The sequence below is a fragment of the Pseudoliparis swirei genome, chromosome 15, assembly GCF_029220125.1.
Source record: "Pseudoliparis swirei isolate HS2019 ecotype Mariana Trench chromosome 15, NWPU_hadal_v1, whole genome shotgun sequence".
NCBI classification, from domain to species: domain Eukaryota; kingdom Metazoa; phylum Chordata; class Actinopteri; order Perciformes; family Liparidae; genus Pseudoliparis; species Pseudoliparis swirei.
The window spans coordinates 11,905,472-11,927,042 of record NC_079402.1 but is presented as its reverse complement, the minus strand read 5'-3'; the positions used below and the strand labels follow the sequence as shown (position 1 = coordinate 11,927,042).

Genomic DNA, 21,571 nt, shown 5'->3' with positions numbered 1-21,571 from the left:
AAACATGAAATATGTCTGTCTTGCATGCGACTGATGGTTTTTCTATTAAAAACCGACATCAGGCAGCTGTGGGACAAAGCAGCACCTTATACGTACACACAGAGAATGTTTAGAGAGAGAGAGAGAGAGAGAGAGAAAGAAAATGCTTTGAAGTCCCAGAAAATTCCATGAGTTTCCTGTTCACGATCCCGGGGTGTAATGTGAACCAGGAGCGCATTTGTGCAAGGAGAGTGAAGTCTCCCCAGTCAGTTCCTCTCTGCTGGTGAGAGACGCTAACATCTCTGCAGTTTTTGCTGTTCTTTTACCTTTAGGATTCATGTCAGATTGGGTCCAACTTTTTTATTTAGACTCCTTCAGCTTTTGTGATTTTGAATTTGGGGATTTCTCAGATTTGTGATTGATGTTGTGTTGCTTTTAAACTCTTAAATCCATCCAGCTGACTAATCCATCTATTCTGTTTCAGATGCAACAGTGGTGACTACGATTCAGCACGAATGCATTTTATAATCAGAGGAGGATTTGTGAGCTGCTAACCACTTCCAGCTGATCAACAAACCAGCCACTCAACCGTGTCAGCGAGGATGTTTAATTTATACAAGTCACACTGGCCTCTGCTGTTGTTTGCTGTCCTCTGGAGCTACCCGGGTTTGCTCACCGCCTGGCCGGGCAAGTCCAAGGATCATCTGGACCCTAATGTGAAGGAGTGGGGAGACTATTCGGACCTCCCTGTGGGCATGGAGCAGGGGCTGGGGTTGGATGAAGATCATGCAGACAACCGAGGGGCGAAGGAATCCTCATCGAGCCTGGCTCCGGAGCTGGATTTCCTGGCGGACTTTGCAGGCAAGACACGTGAACTGATCAGCTGATTGGTCTACTTGTCTGTTTACCTTCTTACAGTCCGGTACTTAAAGTACCCCTTGTTTCCTCCAGGTAAAAAACGACTGTGGGTGATTACAGCCCCATCACACAATGACCACTACCTTCTTATGATGGAGAAACAGCTGGAAGATATGGAGCAGGTATTGTACTGACTTATACTTTTTGGATATTTGTTTCTTTGTTTTAATTAATTTGGGGAAATATTCCAAAGTAATTTTACTAAAAACAGCATCCTTTCTATCTCTTCTGTCGCTCTTTTGTCTCTCCCCGTCTCTTTCAGAAAGGGCTGAACTGCCGTCTAGCAGAAAGAGACACATTCATCATCACCATCATCCAGAATGCCATGATGGAAGGTCGAATCCAGAAAACTACTTTCCAAGGAGAAGCCACAGTGGAGAGCCTGGACCCTGACACCGTCAGCAAACTGCTGCACTACCTGGAGCTTACCAACCAGGTAAGCAGTTTGTCTTCCAACAAGACATAAACAAGTTACAGCCGAATTGAATAATTCATTTATATAATATATTACTGGAATTGTCTATTCTTACTTCGTGGATACCTGAGCTTGAGTTTTTATACTGCAACAATTGATTCAGGAGCAAGGGTTCACCATGCTGGTTCTGAAGAAGAACCTTCGGGTCAGTGAGCGCTTCCCTTATGCGGTCCGTGTTGAAGCGGTTTTGGAGCTTATTGATCAGTTCCCCGTGAGGAAGCTGGAGAAGATGACCAGAAAAGGATCCAACTTGAGGTGCCATTATACCACTGTGTCATACACTGTACTGACAGAGAATGGATGAAAGATATAACAAGTTCAGTCAGTGCACGCTCCATTGAATTAATGCTGGTATAGAGAAAATGACCAACATTTCCCAATCTAAAGATGCATCTTCAGTTTGTAGGAGTTGTTGATGCATACGATGTGAATGTAGATTATCCTATTGACTGTGCAGTGCAATCGGAGTGTTTGGTTTTGATTGTTATCTCATTTTGATTGATTATGAAAAATAAGTCTACACAAATCCTCTCAAACACATTTTTTTTAACACTTGATTTAGGTGTAAAACCACAAAAAAGAAGGTTGTAATCAAAAGGAAGGTGAAGAAGAAGATGATACTGAGCCCTCAGAGGCGAGGTAATGTGACTTCTCTGTTGACAACACAAAGAAAACCTTCCCCGGAAAAAAAAGCTGCTCTGAAGAGTAAAATCCAGGATATACTGAATGGACGGTCCAGGTTTGTTATCCGTAAGGTGTCTGCCGCGGGATCCAGGAGGGGAAAGGTCTCGAGCAGTGGGGGTCGGACATTTTCTAACGGACAGCAAAGAGTGCAAAACCCTCTCTCTGTGTCAATCAGTAATGATAAAGTGAAGAAAGACAGGTATGATGTTTACACTTTGTATCCATTTTTCAAACATACTGCAGGAGACAAAAGAGTGTGGATGTTAAAGTCCTGCAGAGATGTTGTTTTCCCATCTGCCTCCTCATCCCTGAATACCAGACAGAAGTGCTTTTTTAGTGCTGGATTAAGATCAAAGTCCTTGTTTTTCCTTTTCTACTGCAGGCCTGACTCCGCTGTGGAAGAAGGGAAGAGAAGAAATTTAGAAGAAAACAGTGAAGATAACAAAGAGCAGAATGCAAAGGAGGACACAGAGGAAACACAGAGATCTAAGAAAAAGGGTAAAGGGAAAAAAGGGAAGAAAGGGAAAGCAAGAGGGAAAAAGTCCAACAGAGAGGTCAGTGAGAAGGATAAATCAGCCCTGAAGGAGTTTTTGAACAATTTAAAGGGGACAAGAAGGTTAATGGTGAGAACTGTCTCTTTTTGAATTCTGGTCTTTTCCTTTGTCTCAGTCTTTTATCTCTAACCCCGAGATACATCCACATTAAAAATGCATGCGAAACATTTGACTTCTTCAGACATATCTGCACCTCGTCAGGACCGTATATGATCCATTTGGAGTGATGTGTCTGTTTGTGTGTTACGCTGGTGCTAGTTGATCTCAACACCCAGCCGAGATGCAACACTGTACATGCAGCAGAAAGAAGACAGCGAGAAGCAACCCTGTGACCTCGCAATGAGGAAGATCACCGTGGCGACCATTGTGGGAAAGGGAAGTGACGCCACGCTCACGATGCAACACCACCAGCTCGGTAAGGACGGCTTATACATGTTTGTGTATGTTTATGATAGTGTCTGCTTGAAATTTAGCATTTAATAATATTGGATTAGGTTCTATCTAGGGGTAATTCAAGTAATTGCGCAGATATGATATATTTGTTTTAACATATAACTAATGTTTGAATATTCCAAACTAAAGGTTGTGATCAAAGAGACAATATGTTAATTGTTAATAGTGTGATGTGTTTAAATGCTGTGGGTATTTCTGACTTTCAACAGCTGAACAGCAGCTTTTTGAATTGAAAACAAAAGCCCGTGCTCCGAGGTTGTAGCACTAACACCGCAGTGTTGTTTGGAGCTCACTGATAACACATGTTTAGGAGTTAAGTGTGTTAACAGGCTTACAACTAAACGCTGAGTCCCACAAAACAACCCAGCAATAACTATTCTGTCCTTGAATGTTAGATGTTTCAGACATTGTCCCGATGTGGTGATTCATCTTTATGATACTTTTGAGTCATTAGTGTTGTTGTGGTTGCATTATGCAACAACTTAAGATATCCCTGGTACCTTGTCTGCTTCCATTACTTCATTCATTCATACATTGTTTGTGTTTCAGAGTCGGAGCCTCCACTCAGTGGCCAATCAGAACATTTCTCGGATTCAGGCCTGATCTCTCTGTTGAGAGCGGAGCTCGGCCTGTCGTCCTCTGATCTCTTTTCCATGACCGTCACAGACTACGACCTGAAACCCAATGTAAGAAAGTCTCCTCTGTACACTGTTATATGATCTTTTTGAGGGGTTTTGGTCAGTATGCATGCTCGTTTTAGCAGCACGTCTGCCAAGAAAGAACAAAAGAGTCAATTCCTTCAAACTTGTGGAATAAAGTCCTTTTTTAGATTGTTTGTGAAAATATAAAAAAATCCAGCATCATTTAGTACGAGTTTCAAAAATAGCCACTTTATAATCCAGCTGTGTCATTGATGTCCCACGAACCGCTGATGTAAATCTATGTCATACAAATACACGAAACTTGTCTCTCTGTGTTTGCTCTGTATGATTAGCATGTATTATTCCCCTAGAAAGTCTTTGAGGCTCCTCCGTTAGGCCATGCTCTGTTCGAGTACATTGACAACTTCCCCTCAAGGCGTTCAGAAAAAGAAAAAGAAAGGAGGAGTCCTCCATCCTGCTCTGATGGCAAGCAAAAGCCTGCAGCTGAGAATTCGCTGCTCAGGTACTGTGCTGTAATTCAGTGCTCATTGTTCACTAACACGACATCGGGACACACAGCCTCCTCAGCAATCAGATATAAACTCTTCTCATTCTTATTGAACATGCCCTGATGCCACATAATGATGACTTGTAGCACAACATGTAAACTTACGTGGCTACCTGTGTTGGTGTTTAGGTTCATGTCGAAAAGGAGACTGCTGCTCATCTCTGCTCCCTCTGAGGACGACTACTCCTTCCAACAGCAGCTCTCTGCTCTCAGTGGGCAGCAGTGTCACCTGGGTCAGTAGCTCCCCACACTTACATCGGCTGAACAATGCACTGTCTGTTCTGAAGTTGTTGGCACAAATATGGAAATGTTATAACTGAGTCCGGTTTCACCCTCTAACCTTTAAACAAATACTTTGTTTGCCTTATTCGGTAGTTACATAATAACTATACACACTGGTCATACACGTGATTAAAGTTTATGGCATCATTTTTATTTGATAGTATGTTCTTATTTATACAGAACTACCGGTATACTGTATTATGCTACTTGACACAGTTACTTGACGAAGAGGGAAAGCAATTAAGTAATTTACCCAAGTACTGTGCTTAAGTATACTTTTGAGTAATTCCATTGGAGGCTACTTTATATCTAAACTCTCTCCATTTCAGAGGGAAATATTACACTTTTTACTTAACTACGTGTATTTTACAGATTTAGTTTCTTAATTTGCTTATTCAGATTAATAAAAAAGAATTAGCTCCACCTTTACCATCTGCAACATTGAAATGATGCTTACAAATGCATGTATCAATCATTATTTGTAGAGTATATTGTTACGCTAACTCTTATGTAGTTGAACTTATAACTGAAAATCTAATGAAGGACTTTTACTTGTGGTATGGCTGCTTTTACAAAGTCAATATTCAGAATACTTCTTCCACTACTGGCTATTTGTTGCTCTGCTCACATTTAACCACAACAATTGTTTTCTTTAGGTATTCGCCACTTTGCCATGTTGAAGCTGACTGGAACTGGAAACAAGGCATCAGGAACTGTTGAGCTATTTCCCCTAAATGGTGAGTCAAAGTAATGTCAAACAGTCCATGAACACCAAACAGTGACCGAAACATTACCTTGAAACGTACAGTCAATGTTATGTATATTAATGTTAATATCCACAACTTCAACTTTTTGAAACCCTTTTTTACTGCGTTTAATAAAGTGCACAAATTACATTTCACCAGGTCACAGTCAAAGTGAAGTTGAGCCGTTATCCCGTGACATGGTCAACAATCTGAGAGAACAGCTGAAGATCAGTTCGGAATACTTCAGCATGCTGGTTGTGGGGAAGGATAGCGATGTCAAGGCGTGGTTCCCGTCACCCATGTGGTCCCTGGATAGCATCTACGACCTGGTGGACTCCATGGACCTGCGCCTCCAGGAGGAGAAGCTGCAGCAAAGACTGGGGATCCACTGCCCTGAGGACAGAGGGACAGGAGGCCGTGAGGGGGGCCATTATCCTGGCTATGATGAAGACAGGGCGGATGACGCATATTTGTACCACCGGTCAGAGGAATGAGGCAAGAGAAGGAAAAAGAGTTGCAGTGGAGTGAGGATGAGCTCTAAAGATTCCTGAGATGACACATCATCAAGCATAAGCCTAAAAAAAAAACTAATCTTCAGGACTCACATCTTCAAAGACTCACAATAATAAGATACATATTTGATTGTTTAAAAATATCTCTTCAAATTGTTCTTTTTTAATTAAAAGATGGTGTTCTGTTATTATTTGCTGTTCACAGCAACAAAGTCCATCTAAAGCCGAGCAGCTTGTGCTCTTTGGCAGCACTAAACTAAGAGAATGGAATAGCCCTCTGTTGAAATGCTGTGATGGTAAAATGTTGATTGTATTTAAACAAAATTCAATTCAATTTATTTGTATTGCCCAATTTCACAAATTACAAATTTGTCTCGGAGTGCTTTACAATCTGTACATATAGACATCCCTGCCCCAAAACCTCACATCGGATCAGGAAGAACTCCCAAATAACCCTTCAGGGGAGAAAAAGGGAAGAAAACAGATGTTCTTTTCTTCAACACTGAGCTAAACATCTGTTTAAAAAAAAAAGAAGAGTTATTGATGCTGGACTCGTTGCATGCTTCAGGACATTTGTTATAACCATTGTGTATAAAAGCTCAATTTAGCCTTTGTTGAAAAGCTTTCAGTTGTTGAAAAAAAAAGAAAAGAAACATACCACAAGTGAACCCAAAAACGTTTTGTGGGATGTTTTACATTTTTCTACCATTAGAATGTGAAAGGTCATCAAATAACACACAAACAAACACACACTTGTTTAGCAAGGACAGAGTGATCAGTGGCATATAGACCAACCCAGGCCCAGGAGAGAAAATAATTAATATGACACAGCAGTATGTTACAGATCGGGGTCACAAGGCAAAGACTCAGGAGTCGAGTTTGAGGTAAACGCAAAAGACCACACACAGAGCTAACAGGGTGTTACACAGCACTGTAAATATCCTAAAGCAATGCTTAGTGAAATCATCAAGAGAAGAAGATCTGCAGACGCAGTTTGGGGGAAATGTGTTTGTGTGAAAATCAACAGCAAAAAACACACAAGCCGAAATGTGGATGTGTGTTTCTGCAGGTGCAGTGGCCTCGTAGCATCATAGGTTTGAAAACACGATTCAAGCAACATCCAAACACATCTACGTAACAAGATAATAAGCATTAGTGCGACTCATTTCGTCAGCTGAAGCGACAGACTGACAATGTGGCAGCTTGCACTTTATTATAAATTATCAAGTTTGCATATTGGCGTGATGTACCTACCGCAGTCCAAATGCATGTTAGTCAGGCGGAGTAGAGACCGACTGTGTCACGTTATGGATGATGGGGAAAGATCCTGATGAAAGTCTGCACGCGACAACCTGCAGTAAGACTCACTGTAGATTTATCTGGAGCCCAAAGGTGAAGGTCGTTTGACCTTTGCTGGTGAAGGTCTGAGGCCGCTACATTTACTGACTTACATTTGACTTCTCAAAACCAAATGTGAACGTTATTTTTATTCCGATTATTGTTTTTGTATTTGGTTGTTTAATATAAGTGTGAAAGATGAAAGGAAAGTTTTGAATATATCAAATAATCAAATGACCACAGAATCTTATGAGGGGCCGTGAGGGACATTATTCAGAATACCCTCTCACACACACAACTGAAATGCTCTCACACACACAAGTGAAATGCTCTCACACACACTAGTGAAATGCTCTCACACACACACACTAGTGAAATGCTCTCACACACACACTACTGAAATGCTCTCACACACACTAGTGAAATGCTCTCACACACACACTACTGAAATGCTCTCACACACACGACTGAAATGCTCTCACACACACGAGTGAAATGCTCTCACACACACACTACTGAAATGCTCTCACACACACTAGTGAAATGCTCTCACACACACTACTGAAATGCTCTCACACACACTACTGAAAAACTATACGCTCACACACACAACTGCGCGTCTTTGAGTGCAGTCTCCTCTTTTTATTTTTATTTTTTCGAAAATGTATTTCTTCATACGTGGCTGTGATGCACTGCTCACTTATACAATCGTAATCGAGGAATGGATATGAACGGTGGCTTGAAGGTCTCCAGCAATATGTTTGTGAATGTGTGACGAATCTGGTGAGCGAGACAGAGCCCCGCTGCAGATGTTAAGAGAACACAACGCACTCGTAGGGAAACCAGTAGGTTTGAAAACCAGTAGGGGTGTAACACCGGCTGCTGCCGAACAGTTGAGGCATTAGACAGTGTTCTGATTGTCTCCGCTGAGGCCAATATGTTGTTTAGTAACGCCGTTGCTTCTGCTAAATTGCTTGAGGGCTGTTGAGCACATTGTTGATCTGCCATCCTTGATCACCTTCCGTTTCAACTGAAACACCTTCCCAGGGTTGCCAGGTCTGTGTGACAAAACCAGCCCAATGGCCAATAAAACCAGCCCAAAAACCAGCCCAATATCAGAACTCAAAATATGCCGTGCCAAACCATATACACTGCTTTTAAAGTCCAACAGCATTGCTATCATTGCCAAATGTATTGTAATATCTACAAAGTAACACCAAATGTTTAGTATGCCAGCATTAAAAGCAGTTTATGGTAGGATTTGGGTATAAATAAATTATTTCATTTAAAATATGGATTTTTATTTAAAGATATTCATGTAATTTGCATGCAAAATAGGTCTACCCGAACCAGCGGACAAACAATTCAACCCGCGGCAACACTTCAAAAGTATAGCCCAATTCCGGGGGAAAACCGCGGACCTGGCAACACTGCACCTTCCGTTGCAAGTGAAATGCCTTCCGTTTCAAGTGAAATTTTCAGATGTGTGTATGAGAGCTTTTCATATGTGTCACACGTGCTGATGGAAATGTCACGCTTGCCTGTCTTCAAAACTTGAGAGCCCTGTGTGTGTGTGTGTGTGTGTGTGTGTGTGTGAGAGCTTTTCACGAGTATGTGTGAGAGATTTTCAGTTGTGTGTGTGAGCGTATAGTTTTTCAGTAGTGTGTGTGAGAGCATTTCAGTAGTGTGTGTGAGGGCATTTCACGAGTGTGTGTGAGAGCATTTCAGTAGTGTGTGTGAGAGCATTTCAGTAGTGTGTGTGTGTGAGAGCATTTCAGTAGTGTGTGTGTGTGAGAGCATTTCACTAGTGTGTGTGTGTGTGTGTGTGAGAGCATTTCACTAGTGTGTGTGAGAGCATTTCAGTAGTGTGTGTGAGAGCATTTCACTAGTGTGTGTGAGGGTATTCTGAATAATGTCCCTCACGGCCCCTCATAGAATCTCACCTTTAATTGCAAACCATTATTTTATCCTTCTTTCACACAAAGTGAACCCTGTCACAAATAAATACTTAGAGCAATTCAAACACTTCACATTCTCCATAATAAGCTCTGAATGTACTACGAATAAATACCTGAGACCAACATGAAGAAGCACAGTTTGCTAAGCCTTGACTGCTTGCTCTGGTTTGCCAACACATGTCCCATGAAATAATCATGTAAAGATAACACTTGGACAACCATGTGGAGGAGGTCCACTGAGGTTGTGCAAGTGAACTTTCTGACACAAAGCATCTGATGACATCTGTCCTCTTGTCTGCTTTTCTCTTTATTCGGGGTGATCAAAGTTAGTAGCCCAAGTGCAGCCTAGCGAGCACGGCTGTGGACTGTTGTTATTGTGACATGTGGTCAAATTGCTTACCACAGTGTCTGTGGTTGTTGCTTTTAGTGATATCCTCACTCATCGTCAAATTTAAACTATGTTTTAGGTGTTTAATACGGTTGCAAACACGTCACAGTGTTTTTTTCTGAAGCCCTGCCACCGTGTGAGTGGGCCCCAGTTGTTGAGCACAGAGGGAAACTGCAGGGAGTTTGCCAGAATAGGCAAATCCATGAGATCAAAACATACAGATAACGCTATGGGACTCACAAAACACACATACCACTGAGAGGGGAAGTAGTTTGCTCATGCAGCTGACAGGACTGGAGTGTCCACCCCCCCCTTCACACACAAACACAGAGTCTCACATGTAATACTTGGTCACACTCGTCATGCCCATTATCTCGGTACCTCTCTCTCTCTCTCTCTCGAAACAGAAACTCACACAGAGACACCGAACAAACACTCTCTGCGACACTTTTCACATCGACCGTTCAGGCGAAGCAGCGTCGCCTTGGATTGCTATCCTCAGCATGGTGAGTGCAACTTAACTGTCCACTAACTGCAAAACTATTTAGATTAATCAGCATCGAGATATTAGAATTAATCTGCAATGCATTAATGTCTCAACCCTATTAAGAGTAGAGATTATTGAGTATTTCTTTGCGGCAACACCATTAAGAAGCCATTCCTTTTTTCATACATTTGACAATGCCATTTGTTTGAGCAACTTTCTGCATGCGTGATGAGAGAGGATCTATTATCTTTAAATAGTTGGCTATTAGAATTTTGACAACAATGTCACTGTAGCAATTTTGTGTTTATGACATTGGATTATTTAAATTAGAATTAATGTTTTTGCGTAATTTCTTCATGTTAAATATATGTAAGAACAGGAGTCACCATTAGAGTAGTTTATTGTGTGTGGCTTTGTGTCAACTAGATTAAGCAAGACAACTTTGGCCACCACCTTTTATCACACTGGAAATTAAGGTTCCTCTTTGTTTTGATCAGAAGACCTCTTTCTCTCATCCTTTTCTCAGCAGATCATTTGACTTGAAATATACTTGTGAGTAATAACTATAAAACAGCATTTTAATTTATGTTTACAATAACAGGGAAACTAGCTAAACACCAAATCATCCAGTGGCTGTAGTCATTGTAGCCACTATAGCAATGTTTTGGTCACTTCTCCCCATGAGATTACAGACAATAAGAGTGTCCCCGCACTAAAAGTATGGATTTAACACAGGGTTAATCAACCTGAACCTATGCTTACCCAGAATGTACAGTCGGTTCCCGGCTTTTCAGCCACATCTGAAACTAATAGAGTCTAATACAACAGCCATGCAACACATCCCACCTCTGCTACACGAGAAGATTTATCTGATGGTCATTTTGGCTGCAGTTTGTGGTTCTGTTCTGTTGTGTTGTGTAAATCTTTAAACATTGTTACAAAACTGAAACTGGACAAACATTTAGAGAAGTGGTAATTGCAACTCTCTGGTAAATAACATATTGGGTAATTTTGAGTTTACCGTGGTTGAGAAACGGAGGGAATTTTCCCCGGATTTCATATGCCGCCACATCATGTCACGCTTAGTTTTACCACCCGTCATTATGACACCTATATAAGTTGTTTCTGGCACCTTTAAAGTGCCAGTCCACCTGCACCAAATACAAATTTATTGGCTTGAAAAGTGGTGAGTTTAGGTCAACATTGGCAGTGGCTTTCTAGACGAAGAGAGGCTGTACAACCGTCAAACAGTGACAATTTTACACAGCGGCATGAAAACTTCTAAAACCATTCATTCTACATCATCCCTCTTAAACTTTGAACTGAGATCATTAAAGTTACAATAACACATGTTAGCTTCTTCTACTTTTTTTGTATTTTACTGGCAACATAGTTTGGTGACAGTTTCAATGTTTTTACAACAGTCTAGCTGGGTGTTTTTTGGGAGATCTGATGTTCACTGTGGTTTGACTTCCCATTTAGCTCCAGTTTTCCCTTTACTTTCACTGCCCCGCTGTGGGATGAGCATGCTCTTATCTCCACTTCCTTGTATGGTGATGACTCCAGTCAACCCTTCTTTATTACAGAAGGTGTGGCTGCTACAATGTGGCACTTTGTAAAGCAGCTGCGTTACTGAAATTGACCAAACCTGTTATTCTGGGTCATGATGGTCATTCTGCCCACCCATGGGTGCTTGTAGGATAGACTTTCAGATAGCAGATGTTTGAATGCCAGAGCTACAGCAACATTATAGACGTGTTTCTATAGACTTACTTTCAGTGTAGTAAACAATCAACCTGTAACGCACAATAAACCATTTAGTCACAAAATTGAATTCAACCTCGAAACAGGCATATTGTAGGTAGCCCTCCACATCACCTTCAAAAGTAAATACTTGAGAAAAGTACCTTTTGCATACCTACACTGGAGAATGTGCTTAGACAAGCCAGGAAGTAAACATGAACTATCTGAAAGGTAATAAAGCTCTTTATGGTACAAGCAATACGACCAGTGTATCAATTTCATAGAATGTATAGTTAACATTTTATAATTTGTTTTCAAAAGTCATTTAAGTTTTATCTGTCTGCTTATAAGAAGCTTCTTTTTTTAAATTGCTCTTCATTTATACATTTTACTTTCATATGAGGTATCATGTTTCCCACATGTTCTCATCTTTGTAGGCTAAATTATCCAAATAATCCCAATAGTTTCCATATAATAGCAAAGAGCTTTTAATTAGAGTATTAATTTGACATGGTGAGTGGTTTATGAGTGGCCTTGCTCAAGAGACAAACAAACAGGTACGTTATAGAAGTAACCAGAGAGAGCAGGAGTTGCACTGATAGAAGGAAACATTATTTTAAATCAGAGAATAAATAGAAAATAATCTATTTAAAAAACGTTGCTACTTTCTGTTCCTATGTGAACTTTCATGTCGATCTATGTGCATTTGGTTTTCTTCCATTCCTCTTTCACATTGTGGAGCAGTTTCTGTTTTGAGTTTGCTGAAGTAATTATCTGGCATGTGCAGAACATCTTAGAATCATTTCAGGTTATGTATTCTGATATCTCACCCTCTCTCTGGTCTTCTTCCATTCTTTCCAGGAAAAGAAAGCTGACGTGAAGGCCATGATGGCTCGCTTCCAACCGGGTGGGGCGAATGTTGATGAAACTTGTTCCTTACCAGCTGGACGCATCAGACAACCCCTGCAGCCCACCCTCTCCTCCATTCCAACCCTACAGACAAAGACACCTGTCTCGGAGAGCCTCTCGGGCAGCGTGGTGAACATTCCTCAAAAACCCAATTTTCTGAAATCTAAAAGTGACTTAGAGGCACATGAACCAAACACAACTAAAGCCCTGGCTGGCAGGTTTGGAAACATCCAGGATGACACCAACACCAAACCTTTTATTGTGAATAAACAGCAGCTTCCCATGAAGCCACCGTTCAGCAAGCCCTCTCTGAGCTCCACTCTGCCCGACTCCAAACCTGGCTTTTCTAAACCAGCGCTTACCTCCAAGCCCAGCTGGTTGAAAGAAGACAGTTGTGGAGGTTTACAAAAGAAGCCGAGCAGCAGCTTTGTAAGATTGCGGCAGCAAAATGAAGAGATGGCAGAACCCGGCACGAACGTTGCAAACAAACCTTCGCCTCTGTCGAACTGCGCTTTTAAGGCCCCGTCCAACATCAGGACTGCTCAGAATAACTTCAACAAGGAATCAGAGAGCGGCGGGAAAACAGACGGAGCCAACAAACCGATCCTCAATCCCGCTAACTCCATCCCCCCTCCAAAACCTCCAGCCAATAGAAAACCTAGCCTCAGAAAACCTGGAAACCTTTCTCCTCAGACTAGCAGCAACATTAGTGACGGCGCTTCCAGCCCCAAGAAGAACCCCCTCCCCAACAGTCTATCTTTGGGCCCTGCTCCTGCCAAGCCCAACCGACCCCCCAGAGTCAACCTGGAGAGCTTTACAAGAGGTGCTGTGGCTTCTGATGATGGTAAGTAAGGCTGAATTAACAGCATTGTTGGTTTAATAGTGACGACTCATAACGAGGAGGTAACATCCAATCCAGTGACTATAACTTTAGTATTTACACAAAAAGTAGGTCAGTATCTTTTAAAGTGGAACCTAAAAGATACTGACCTAAATAAATAAAGCTGAACCAACTTAGTAACTCATTAAACACTATAGCTTTTACAGATGATAATAATGTCACGGTTTGAAGAGAAAAATATTGTCTCACCGATACATTTTATTACTTTTTCAGTATTAATCTCCTTTCTATCTAACTCACTAACTCATAACCAGGAAGTCAGATACATACGTTACTTAAACAGTTGGAAAACAGAGTTTTGGCAGCGTAATTTTGCAGCAGGTACACTCACAAAAACGATTCAAGCCCTTCTTCGAGGTGACACATTTAAATATTGTTTGATACATTTAAATAAATCAATTACAAAAATAGATATTTATATTTAATGGGTGTAACACAAAATGCATGAATACTTTCATTTATTAGATTTATTTAGGTTAGATGGTGTGCATATCAACTCAAAATAAATGTGTTTCATTGAGGACTACCCTTTGCGCATGCGCCAGCTGAAAATCAGTTGTTTACATGAGGTGAAGACACTTTCATGGCTGTACGGTGGTGTAGTGGCTAGCACTGTCGCCTCACAGCCAGAGGCCTGTGGGTTTAATTCCCAGTCGGGGCATTCCTTCTTTGTGGACTTTGCATATTTTGTTAGTTAGTTAGTTTATATTTTGAGTTGGACAAACACAAATTTATTTAATTTAATGAATATCGTTATTTTATTTGAGATGTATTTGATACAAATGAGTTGGACTAACTTAATTACATTTTATTGCACTGATGTGCTAAATTTGAGTTGGAGTTGCATATAATTATTGGATGGAAAACCTGCCAACAATTTAATTGAGTTCATCCAATGAGTCATTTCTTTGAGTGTAGACATATGAGAACAACATTATCTGGCTGCATTCACAGCATTTATTTTCTTATAATCTTATTATGAACCCTTTCTTTAAGGTAAAGTGGACTGACTGTGGACAGACTGTGAAAACGACTTGTTTCACAAGTTATGGGGGGGGGGGGGGGGGGTGTTAAGTTCACTTTGCTTCTGCATGATAGCATAAAGTAAATAGTCTTTAGCGTTTTCAGATAAGATAAAACAACAGCTGAATGAGCACACTTGGTTCCTCTATTTCCCCCGGCCAAGTTCCCTGTCCGGTTTCTCCTTTCTCCTTCCCCCTCGCTCTCTGCTCTGACAGCCGAGTTGGTTTCACCACATGAGGAAGTAAATTCTAGCAAAAAGAGATAGTTTTGAGTGAGAGGCCCCGTTTTTAAACACACACCAGACCTGCATTGATTTCCAGACAGAGGTGAAGGATGGCTGGTGGCTGAAATGATGGGCAAATAATGGAAGAATTAACACATTTGATATCTTTTGTTCCCCTGTAAAATTCAACCATAGTTTGTGATTTAATTACATTAACTGAAGTGCTGAACTAAAGTACCCTTTCAAAGTACTTGCACCTTAGGATTTCCAATATTTAGCTACTTTCTACGCCATATTAAAGTTTTTACTCCACAAGTTAATTTCCAGATTAAATTATTGAACAGTAAAGTAGTTTGAATCAGATCTAGCTCCACCAGTAAAACAATGCTTCCACAATAGGGCATCACTAATCGTGATCCAAGATTATACGATATATTCCCACTGAAAGGGGCAATTTGTGTCCATTATGAGTACAAGCACAACTTGTACTTGTCATGGATTACTTTCAATGACTTGGGTTTTCATTTTGCATGTGCACAATTATGCTAATTAACTACCTGAGGATCGACAAGGCTACCTATTCATCTATAAACTTGCACTAAGTTTTCTGTTTTTGGACCATGTGTTTTTGTTATAGGTCCTGGCGCCTTTAAGAAACCCATCCACCCAACTCTTTTGGCCTCTCACCCCAGTAACCATATTAACCATGTGACCCCGGCTCAACCCCCTCAGACGGCAGTTCCTATTCTGCCCTCACGGCACCCTGGAGCCATGTAAACCTCACATACACACACAAGATGTATATATATATATATATACTGTATGCTTTCTAGGGAAAGCTTCTCCAGTGAACAAAAGGTAAATCCTGACTATGTTTTCAGGATCCAGCAAGATGACTGCTATGATGACATAGATGAATTTAACAGCGCTCCTCCACCACTACCACCATCCACAGGTTCAGTAAATTCCCTATCTGATCAAACGTGTCGCGTCTTGATCACATGTGACTAGACGTTTATGTTTACAGCACAACAGGAAGACTGATGAGGACTTCTAAACCTTGTACCATAGACCCACATATGAGGAACTACAATAGTCAGCATATATTGTCAGTGTTTAATTACTGTTACCAACTTGTGAACCTACTTTGTGATGGTTATTATATTTTTTTGCATGTGATATACTCTATGGCTGAAGCAACGCTTTTTGTTGTTTCTATCCATACGGGACAGTAAAGTTTAGTTATCATTCAGTAGCATGTAATACATAAATGTTGTTTTACATAACTCGGAATCAAGAGATAAAATGTCTGAGCAACTATCTGGGAATGTTACCAAAATAGTAAATACAGTCAAAATAGTCTGATGTGAAGTATGATTCAGATCATCGTAGCTATTGCATAAGGATGAAATTATCTTGTAATGTTGATTCATCGTTTTTCTTTAGGTCACCCAAGTCAGAGGGCAAAGGTGAGACATGCTGATGTACTTGAATATAAATACAGATGTGCATAGTCACACACACACACACACACACACACATATATACACACAGAGATAAGAACATGCATGTGTGCTTATAAAGACACCAGAGGTGTTCAGCAAATGTCAAGTGAGCTATGTTTGCTCAGCTTTTAATTTTCTGTGGTGCTTGTAAAAGGTGTGTACCAAATTGAACTCCAACAGACTGAACGTGCTGCTGAACTAAAGACATTCAGAATTAGTGCTGAACTTTGGGTCATATGAAGGGTGATGCATTCACGTACATACTCAAGTGCCTTTGAGCATCGGGAGAAAGGTTAATTAAAAGTGAATTGCCTGCAAAGTCAGTGACTACGAACCTTTGAATCGGCCGAGTGGTTTGAATCAGCTCGTGATACATGATGTTTTCCATGATGTTTGACACGTGACTAATACACCTAGTGGTGCAATATGTAGCAGCATGTAGGAGAAACATACAGTATATATAGGCAAGAGGAGAAATGAAAAAGAGAATATTTTTCAGTGAGTGTAAAAAGCAAAGACCAATGAACCGATTAAACTCTAACATACTGCAGTGTGAGGGAATTGTGAATCAGCTCATTAAATATGTCGGGAAGAATGTGACAACTGCAGTTAATTTACGCGAGTGAAAAAGACAAGAAAACAAGAATATATAGAAAATGTGCATTAAATGTCTGCAGAAGTGTGACATGAATACATTGTGATGTATGAGAGTTATTTATTTCTATTTGCTTTTGCTCTAGGCCCAGGAGGAAGAGGAGGAGGATGGCGCTAGTGAAGAGATGTATGAGGATCTTGATGAACGATGGTGAGAATCCATTAGATCTTTCCCTGTTAATCCCACATCTCACTCATGCTATGAATCTTTTTAGTATAATTATTACAGTATAAGTATTTATATCCGTAGCCGAAGTCTTTCAGCCAATCAGTCATGTGGACATTTACATGTCTGTCCTCTTTGTTATACGTTTGTAATCTTCGAACGTCTGGTACAACCAGTAAGTGGACTTGTTTAAGTGTCAGTTTGTCACGTTTCTAATAACCCAGCATTGTCAACGCTCTCTCGCTCTCAAAAGGGAAGTGGCTGAACAACAACAAGAGAAGAAGAAGGAGAAAGATGACAAGGAGGAGAAGAAACGACTGGAGGCTGAGAAGAAGGAGCAGAAGGAACGTGAGAAGAAGGAGCAAGATGCCAGAAAGAAATTCAAAGTGAGTAAACGAGACTGGAACTGAATATGTAGCGAGACACAGCTAAGCGGTTAACTTACTTTAGCATAAAATGGGACACACATTCTGCTAAGAGCATATCATAAATAAATGTAAGAACCTGTTTTTTGTTGTTGTTGTTGTCTGTGTGTTTGCTATCTGTTTTTTGTGTGTGGCTGTGCGTGTTAGTTGGTTGGCCCTCTGGAGGCCATCCACCAAGGGAAGGCTTGTGTGGATTGCAGAAGCAGCAAGAACGACATTGGTCTGAAGCAGGGAGACTGTCTTGACATCATACGTGTCCAGGGCAACCCGGAGGGAAAGTGGTTGGGACGGACGCTGGATGGATCCAGTAAGTTCACACATGTCTCCCTCATCGGTCTGATTTTCTTCACCAGGCAAATCTGTAAAATACAGGATGAAGCGTCACGTTACACCTCTTAACCTTATCTTCTTTTATATTTGCAGGGAAATTCTCACTTATCATTTAAAAGTCTATTTTTGAGCGAAATGCAATAAATCATACCCAACATTTCTCCTCAATTTTAATCTGCTCTCCGTTTCTAACAGTCGGTTATGTAAAGACCACGGCCGTGGAAATTGACTTTAACTCTCTGAAGAATCGTCACCCTCAGCAGGCGTACGCCCCCGAGGTATACGATGACATCGACGTGGTCTCTGCTGATAAAAGGTACGGAATTACATATTCTCCCTCTACATCCGCGCGTGACACCTAACATTGCTGGTGGAGTGTGACTGTTCATGGTTACCACATGTTCGCCAATCTATAGTGTGAAATGAAAGCTTACTGATCCCTTGGAAATCTTCTCTCTCTGCAGTGGGATGAAAGGACAGGGAGGTATGCTTAACACCATGCAATCATATCATGAATTCCACAACATCCAGTTACAGTCAATGTCCAGGTGGTTTCACCGGGACAAAACTTGTCACCAACGATGTAATGTGTTCGCTGTTGTCCTGTAGTTGTCCTGCCCCCGCCGCCAGGAGACGAAGGAGACATATATGATGATATTCTTGATGTAAACCTGGAAGTCAGGTGGGAACTGATTTTGTATATGTACCAGAAATGGAGTGTTTCCGTACAATATGCTTGAGATGGATACACAGGAGAAAAGATGGAACAGAGAAAGAAATGCTGTTTTTGTAATGCTTGGTTGGCTCTTCAGTCCCATGGACTCCAGGTCCTCTTTTGCGAAGCCTCGTAACTTCCTGCGGATGTTTGAGCGGAGCAGACGTCCTGCCAGCCCTAAAGTGTAAAATACACTCAGTAGTAAGACTGATCACAGACCTACTGTCACCTGTTAATCCCGAATCTTTCAGCCGCCATTCCTCTCTAATGGACTAACCAGTTTCTCTCGGATGAAGTTGCTTTGCAACGTTGATTTTCTCCCCAGATCAGCCACTTCACCTATAACTGAATAACACAGAAGGATGTTAATTTGATGTCATTTCTGTGATTACAATCAGTGCAGCTGATTATCTGTGATTTTACTAATCCACTCGAGACATTTGCATGCCTCTAATTGATGTACGACTGGTGACAGAATCAGAAAATCAAGGCACCTTCAAGTATAGGCCAACTAACTAAAATATCGTGTGGTAAATTAAAAGGATTTTTCATTTTGGCTGCTTTGAATAATATGAACCTACTTTTAGTTGATTATATACATTATGTAACATTTTAACGTTGTTTTCTCCTTGTGCCAGAGTGCCTCCACCCAGCCAGTTTACTGCAGAGGGGAATTCAGGTGTGAATTAATACTGTGATAATACTACCGTGTTTTTTATTAATAGTTAATGAAAGAAGATAATACATTTGCCTTTCATTGGATGTCATTATTCTCTGTAAAACACAATGTTACTCTATTTAAAAGCCACAGTATTTTTTCGTATATTTCACTTTAAATAACATTGCTTCTACACTTTACATTCCATCTCTCTCATAAGTTTATACTTGTCTAAATACATTAATTACTTCCTTTTATATCAGCTTTTACGCCTCACTAGCCACAATGCAAATTGCCCAACATTAAATATTTATATATTCAGGTTTAAATGTTCCCCTCTGAATGTATGTTAATGTCTAAATATGTAAAAGTGAAACGAAGAACTGACTTGGTCTTCCACAGATCATCTAGGAGAAACAATAGATGAGGAGATATATGATGATGTTGACTCTCAAAATCTGCCTCCCCCTCCTCCCATCAGCAGGTACAATAACATCCATTTAACCCTTGTGTTGCCTTCGGGTCAATATGACCCGATTCAATGTTTAACCCTCCTGTTACCTTTATATTTACTAACATATTTTACCCTTGAGGTCAATATGACCCCAGCTATTAAAATCTCCAGAAAATTATTAGAATTAATATTGTTTTCCAAGTTTAAGTGTGAGGTACTTTATGTTTGTTTGTTGACTCCCGAAAGAACACCGACATTAAACATTGAATCGGGTCAAATTGACCCGAAGGCGACAGGAGGGTTAAATATTGAATCGGGTCAAAATGACCCGAAGGCAACACAAGGGTTAAAAAACAAATAACCATCTCAACCGTTGAGATTCATGTCAAGTGTATTTTTTTCAAAAGTCTCAAAAGAACATATTTTGATTGACGAAAAAATATTAGGTAACCAAAGAATCATTTGCTTTCGTTTTCCAGCCTTCCACTTCTGAAAGGCAAAAGCAAAATGGACGAGATGGACCCGAAGAAGCAGAAAAAGTTTGAGAAAGAGGAGAAGGACTTCAGGAAAAAGTTTAAAGTATGTCGCTCTATTACGTCTTCATGCTATATTAGTGTTAAAAACTGAACTGCTCTATAGTGCTCCATAATTTAAACACATTCATAATTGTAATCAAAATGTTAAGTATAATGATCCCAGTTAACTTAAAGATTGACTTGTGCTTGCCATACATGATCACATGAAGAATGAAACAGTAAAATGTCTTTGCAGTCACAGTTTTGACGATGTAATTCTCCGTCAGTATGAAGGGGAGATACAGGTGCTGTACCAGGTGACCATCTCCCCGACACTGACCTGTAAGAAGTGGAGCGCCAAAGAGCTTCCAGTCAAAGCAGGAGAGAAACTTGACGTCATCGTTAAGGCCGTGGACAACAAACTGATCTGTCGGACCGAGGAGGGAAAGTGTGAGTCTCTGCTGCTTGGTATTGTTTCTGTTTGCAGAGAAAATGAATCAAACATGTGTTCAAGATGCCACTGTTGCTTTTTAAAAGATGTTTGCAAAATTGCCAAATTTGACCTTTCAAGTCTAAAATCTGCCCATGTGTGTTTTAGTTGGCTATGTATCGGCCAGCCACGTTGACATGAAGTGAGTACCACGAACATTTACATGAGAAATAGATGCTCAGCAATATGCTGCTTGTCCTGATCGCTCCGTTTATGTTTACAGCGATGGAGATATCTACGATGACATTGGAGATGGTATGTTTTACAGATCATCTTTCATCATTTCATATCGATGTACATTGTGTGAATATCCAGACAATGGGCCTAAATCACAATTCCTAACATTAGAAAATATATTATAAATCAATATCACATTTTTCTTTCAGATTGCATCTATGACAACGATTAGAAACATCCTGCACTGGGTTTATTGTTTTACACTGATATTGCTCATGTTATGTTCATAAGTTGCTTTCAGTTTGCCTGATAATCAGACAGAATTGTCATTTTTGTTTTGTTTCCTCAAAGACAACAAAACTAAAGAATGTAACGGGATCATATTACTTGTGGCATATCAGCGAAGTGGAAAACGTTTGTTTGAACACTGTTTGCATATCTCTGTTTGCCTTTTGAGCCTCCACAGCACTGTACATGTAACCTTCTACCATTATATAATAATAGCTATATGTTGTAAACATTACTTGATATTTTGTCTTCAGTTAATGTCCATGATATGATGATGTGTGTATACTCCATTGCTTTCTGTACTCCCAAACTCAAGTTCCTACATGTGGACTAAACAACTGTTCTAGTGCCAATGTTCCTCTTGAATACTGTACATACACTTGTGAAAAATATAAATTTCGATTTTTCTCTA

General features: G+C 40.4%; 2 protein-coding genes across 4 annotated transcripts; both read left to right on the top strand.

The window, feature by feature from the left end:
• The first annotated feature begins 212 nt into the window (after nt 1-212).
• On the top strand, nt 213-5,863 carry ccdc80l2 (coiled-coil domain containing 80 like 2). Its single transcript, XM_056433351.1, has 13 exons — nt 213-262; nt 464-840; nt 931-1,019; nt 1,160-1,333; nt 1,476-1,627; nt 1,935-2,255; nt 2,439-2,679; nt 2,869-3,025; nt 3,613-3,749; nt 4,076-4,227; nt 4,402-4,505; nt 5,211-5,291; nt 5,460-5,863. Exons 2-13 carry the CDS (start codon nt 582-584, stop codon nt 5,792-5,794), a joined length of 2,202 nt encoding a protein of 733 aa, XP_056289326.1. The 5' UTR covers nt 213-262; nt 464-581; the 3' UTR covers nt 5,795-5,863.
• Nucleotides 5,864-9,560: 3,697 nt separating this feature from the next.
• Nucleotides 9,561-21,571, top strand: fybb (FYN binding protein b). 3 transcript variants are annotated; one of them, XM_056433290.1, is made up of 19 exons: nt 9,577-10,002; nt 12,588-13,479; nt 15,420-15,555; nt 15,664-15,737; nt 16,229-16,251; nt 17,028-17,092; nt 17,361-17,493; nt 17,680-17,839; nt 18,058-18,178; nt 18,327-18,346; nt 18,472-18,544; nt 18,675-18,761; nt 19,216-19,256; nt 19,638-19,719; nt 20,169-20,268; nt 20,492-20,654; nt 20,803-20,836; nt 20,918-20,949; nt 21,081-21,571. In XM_056433290.1, the coding sequence occupies exons 1-19, from the start codon at nt 9,859-9,861 to the stop codon at nt 21,101-21,103; spliced, it is 2,403 nt and encodes an 800-aa protein (XP_056289265.1). In that variant the 5' UTR covers nt 9,577-9,858; the 3' UTR covers nt 21,104-21,571. The 3 variants fall into 3 exon arrangements, 2 of the variants coding, with proteins under 2 accessions (XP_056289265.1, XP_056289266.1); XM_056433291.1 differs by lacking the exon at nt 18,675-18,761; XR_008833973.1 differs by lacking the exons at nt 20,169-20,268; nt 20,492-20,654; nt 20,803-20,836; nt 20,918-20,949; nt 21,081-21,571 and having other exon boundaries at nt 9,561-10,002; nt 18,675-18,778; nt 19,638-19,685.